Source organism: Morus notabilis, unplaced genomic scaffold, assembly GCF_000414095.1.
Source record: "Morus notabilis unplaced genomic scaffold, ASM41409v2 Scaffold906, whole genome shotgun sequence".
Lineage (NCBI taxonomy): Eukaryota > Viridiplantae > Streptophyta > Magnoliopsida > Rosales > Moraceae > Morus > Morus notabilis.
In genome coordinates, this window is record NW_010358059.1 from 43,875 (window position 1) to 49,365 (window position 5,491).

General features: G+C 38.3%; 1 protein-coding gene across 1 annotated transcript in view; it reads left to right on the plus strand.

Moving 5' to 3' along the window:
• The first annotated feature begins 3,242 nt into the window (after nt 1-3,242).
• Nucleotides 3,243-5,491, plus strand: part of LOC21391395 (zinc finger BED domain-containing protein RICESLEEPER 4) — a 3,669-nt gene continuing 1,420 nt past the window's right edge. The window contains exon 1 of the mRNA XM_024161224.1: nt 3,243-3,336. Within this exon, the coding sequence (XP_024016992.1) occupies nt 3,243-3,336 (94 nt within the window). The remainder of the gene's footprint in view (nt 3,337-5,491) is intronic.

Genomic DNA, 5,491 nt, shown 5'->3' on the forward strand with positions numbered 1-5,491 from the left:
TTTCCCTCTCCTCTTTGTCCTTCCACCATCAGACATCGGGACCAAAAATTCGCTAGATCTAGCTGTGTCAGCCCGGAAGAAGATGATCCAGATCCTCAATGGAGAACTCGTAACCTCGGATCCGATTCGTTTCGCGAACCAGATCTCGCCATGATTAAGATATGGCAAGAGAAATAACGGGGAAAATATATGTAAAATTTTATGGCGGCTCATCTTTTCTGGCACCGTCGAGCATCTACGTCACGAGTTGCTGTCAGAATCAGAGATCGTCGCCAGAGCAGATGTCGAATAATCTCTCTCATCATCTCCTTACCAATATCTTTCTCCATTTCCCGTGATTCCTCAATTCCGGCGAGTTTAGAGGATGTTCTGTGATTCCGGTGGGTTTCGCGACGGTTCTATTGATTTTCATTCTTTTTTGTTTTTTTACCATGAATGAGATTTGGTGGTTTGATAGTTTTATTTGTTTCCAGAGAAATGATGTTGATGTTCATATTTTAATTTGGAGTTTTCATTCTGAGTTATGTGATTTGGATAAATACATTACTAATAAATATTTGAATATGATAAATATTGTATTTGAACTTTAAATTTGAATTCGGTAAATATAATATTTATCAATAAATATTTTACTAAATAAAATTTAAAATTTAATAAATATTATATTTATGAATAAATATTTGATTGAATTTAATTCTCGATCTGATAAATATTGTATTTACAATAAATATTTTATTGAATTTGATATTTACTAGTTGTTGGCACAGGTAGTTGAATTTTTAGATAAATATAATATTTATAAGTAAATACGATATTTTATTGGTTGTCTGAGTCGGTCATCAGATCTTCATATAAATATGGTAAATATAGTATTTATCAATAAATATGGGCAATCTACACAAGTAGTCTTTAATTATTTTAAAAGGTTACAGTTTGGTCCCTAATTTTTTTTTTTTTTTTACAAAACGATTCTCAACCTCTTTGAAAGGTGACAGTTTAGTATTTTCCGTCAAATTTTGTTAAATTTTTAATAGAATTAATCATGTGCAAGGCATGTGATCTTGTTAAAGAGGGTATTTTGGTAAAATATCAAGGCAAGCTATCTTTCTCTATCTTTCTCTCTCTCATCTCTCATCTCTCATGCTCTCTCTCTCCTCTCTCTCTCATCTCTCACGCTCTCTCTCTCAGCCGATGAAGAAAAGCCGAGCAACTCCACTGTTTGGTCAACCAACACGAAAATGGCGCCGTCCACCCTCCATAAACGCACTGCCCACCCTCTGTAAACCTACTTTGGTTTTTTCCCTTCGCGCAGATGATACTGAAGACGCAGAACAAGCAGAAACCAGGGAATTCGACGCAGCCAAAAACTGTTGCGTCGCCCGCAGTTGCTCCGCTGCTTGCAATGGCACTGAAGCCCGTCGCTCAGCCTACTTTGGTGGGCGTTACGTCCATGCTCCTTGAAGAGTATGATCTGGCGAGGTCGGATGATTATGAGGATTTTAGGAGGGAGAAGAAGAGAAAATTGATGGAGGTCGAGATGAGGAATTAGCTCGAAAGAAGGCGGCGAGAGACGGAGGAAAGGGAGAGGAGGGACAAACAAGAGAGGGAAAAAGAAGGGAGAGGGATTATGGTGATGATTCGCAGTTGAACATTTCGGGCGAGAAAGCGTGGAGAAGGCGCATTGCAATGAGTGGGGCACTGCTGCGATCATTATCTTCGCCAAGTAGTGGAGACATGTTTATCATTGGAAAGTCAGAGACAGGGATGGAGACGATCGTGATGTTGAGGAGAAAGGGATAATTTTTCTGGGGACATTTAAGTTATTTTACTGAAAAAAGGGTCACGTGACATGTTCTGTTAAAAATTTGATGGAAAGGACCAAATTGTCACCTTTTAAAGAGATTGGGGGTCGTTTTGCTAAAAAAATGTTATGGACCAAACTGTCACCTACTAAAGAGGTTAGAGACCATTTGTGCAAATTACCAATATATACGATATTTACCGATAAATATGGTATTTACCAGTCGTTGGTTGTCGGTCATTAGTCGTCGATCGCTGGTGATGACCCTAGCCACGTGGACTAAAGGGAGAAAGAGAGAGAAGTAGGAATGAGAGGGATATTTTTGAGTTTTTAATGATATTGGAAGTTTAAGATATTAAATTATGCTATAAACTACATACATATTTTTAAAAATTATTTTATAATTTATTAATCACCTTACTAATTATGTTATTTCACTCATTCTCTAAAAAAAAATCAAACAACAAAATAAGTAAGAAAGTGAGACATTAAAAAACTTTAATATAGAAAAGTAAACTACAGAATCTAACATAATATCTGCATTTAATAAAATTGTTTTAACAAAAGGCAAATTTTTAATACTAATTATGATATCATATCGTTGTTGCAAAAGTTTTGGGGCTGACTTTATTTTATGTATTGGATGAGCCATGAGCGATTTATTTAAGGGATGTTTGGTTAGAGGATTCAAACCATAATTTGAATCATAGTTCATGATTCGCTACAATGTTTTCCCTCATAAAAAGAAACTTTTCAATAAATTTTTATCCTGTAAAGAAACTTTGCATTTAATAAAGAAAAAGAAACTTCTGCAACTAGGGGTGTTCATAAACCCGAACAACCCGCAAACCCACCCCGCACCGCACCGCTCCAACCCGAAAAAAGCAACCCGCAGTATTTTTTTTAATTTTCGGCCCATTATACCTCTGGCCCGAAGTGTTTGGGGCGGATTGTTGGTTGAGCCCGTAACAACCCGCAACCCCCAACCCAACCCGCACACAATACATCCCCAGGCTTAGTTTGGGTTTGGCCCATTAATATTACTCAGGCCTTCGGCCCATTCAAATCATTACCCGCCGCATTAGGAGGATTTAGGGCTAGGGCGGCCCCTCTCCACTCTCCAGTCTCGCACTCTCATCTCCAGTTACTCTGACTCCTCTCGCACTCTCGTCTCTTCAGTCTCGGCGGCCGCCCTTCTCCAGTCTCCCCTCAGGCCTTCAGTCTCATAACTCCCCATAGATAAGAAGCACTGAAGCATAAATTGGAATAGTTAGCAACAATTTCCCCGAGTCGGAGGTAACGAAATCTCTCTCTCTCTCTCACTTCTTTCTCATCTCTATTTTTTTTTTAGTGTTTGTTTGGATTGGAAATTTGATTTCTCCTTTGATGTTTCTCGGTTCATGATCGAATTGAAGAGTGGCTGGTTTATCGGGAGAGAATAATGGCGGGTTTGGCGGAAAGAGAATACCAGCGGATTGGCAGAAGTGATCCCAAAGAAATCGATCCTTATTTCTTCCAGAAATTCGACTCTGAAGGTTAGTTCCTCAACTAGGTTATGTTCCCAAAGAAAATCGATCCTTATTTCTTCTAGAACTAGGTTATGTTCCTCAATTAAGAAAAAGAAATGATTTGAATCCAATCATACGTACTTCTGGATTCGGAAAAACAAACAAGAATTCGGAAAAATAAATGATTTGAATCCAATCATATAGAACTAGGTTGTTTGTGAGGCATGAATGAAGTCATAAGAATTATCGTTAAAAAACAAACAAGAAATGCAGATTTTTGAAGCCTCTTCCTCCCCTCCCCTCCCGTGAAGCCTCTTCCTTCACAATCTCTCGGCCTCTTCCTTTTCAGATTTCAGTTTTCCCTCATTTCATATCTCTCGGCCGCCTCTCCCCTCCCAACTCTCTCATCATTGCTCAGTCCTCTCGGCCGCCGTCTTGCTCACTTTCTTCGATGCTCTCTCGCCTCAAGTCCTCAGTGCTCAGTCGTCTCGGCTCTGTGTTCAGTCGCCTCTAGGTCTCTCTCAGTCGTCTCGGCCTTCAAGTTCTTTTTTTTTCAATACTGTAGTTCGAATAAAATGTTGGGTTTCAATTTGGAAATCTGGAAATCTGGACCAAAAAAAAAAACCCCCCCAAAATTTGGGTTCTGGAAAAGAGAAAACTAAGTTGATCTCAACCTCTCAAGTTCTGTATATTTTCACTCTCCTTTTCGTTCTTGAGAAAACTAAGTTGATCTCAATCTGGGTTTCAATTTAGGCACTGACCCATTAATTGTGCCAAGGCCTCTTATCTGCCCATTAATTAAATTTCAATTGAAGCTTAAATAACATTTGTTTAGAGTAATCATTAGAAATGAGCATTGGGTCCATTAGAGTATAATTATTATTTTAAGCCGAACTAAGGAGCAACCTAAAGCGGCACAAAGATAAAGCTTGTAGTTATTATTTTATATTTTTATTTTTTACCTTTTCAATCTCTGTCGTATTGTAGAATTGGACATAAATCAAACTACATTTATTCCACAATCAGTAACCTTTAAGGCATTTATTTGGGTGGGCAATAACACATGAAAGACAACAACATGAAAGGAAAAGAATTGCCACACCGGAGTAGTAGGCCTTTCTGTATCCAAAGATAAAACTGTACCTTACAGCTGCATTCCATCCAGTAATCAATTTAAGCTGCTATCTTCCATGTTAGATTGAATACTGTACACTTCACCAATGTCTTGTTATGTGAATGGCTTGTTTTACGTTCTATGCACATTTCAAGGTTTATGTTCTATGCTCTCTGTTATGTGAATGGCTTGCTTTATATTTTCTGTTTAGGATGGACAAGTTCCTATCATCATCTGACAACTACACCCCAACCTCTGGAACTATAGCATCATCTTCCCGATCCCCTAATCGTACAACAAAAGAATCGCCTGTCTCTAACGTGATTTTCAAAACACCAGCCCCTAGATCACCAAAAAAAGATGTGATTGATTTAGAATATGAGAATAAGGGGACATCTGGTAAGAAAAAACCCGTTAAGAAATCTGAGGTTTGGGATCATTTTACTATTAAGAAAAGGAGGAATCCAGGTGATGAAATAGGGGTGTGTAATTATTGTGGGAAGGACTATGCTTGTAGTTCTAGAACGCACGGGACAAGTAGCATGTTGGTTCATTTAAGAAAATGCAAAAAGAATCCCTTTAGAGTTGAAGATAAGAAGTAGAAATTGTTAAGTTTTGGTGCGAGTAGTGAAAGTGGGAGTGGTTTGTTGGCAATTGGGTATAGTAAAGAAGCTTGTAGGAAAGCTTTAGCTAAGATGGTGATCATGGATGAGCTGTCGTTTAGGAGTATAGAAGGGGATGGGTTTAAACAATTTTGCCAAGTGATGCAGCCCAAATTTATTCCTCCCTCAAGAATAACAGTTGCTAGAGATGTTTTGCAATTGTTTAGTGAGGAAAATGCTAAATTAAAAGTTTCTTTATGCAAGGATTGTAAGAGGGTGTCCTTTACAACTAATGGTTGGACTTATTTGCAAAACATACATTATATGTGTCTAACTGCCCACTACATTGATTCTGATTGGAAGCTTCAAAAGAGAATTATCAACTTTTGTACCATGCCAAATGGAAAAGGGGAAACCATTGGGAGGTTGATTGAGCAATGTATGCATGGATGGGGGCTTGAAAAGG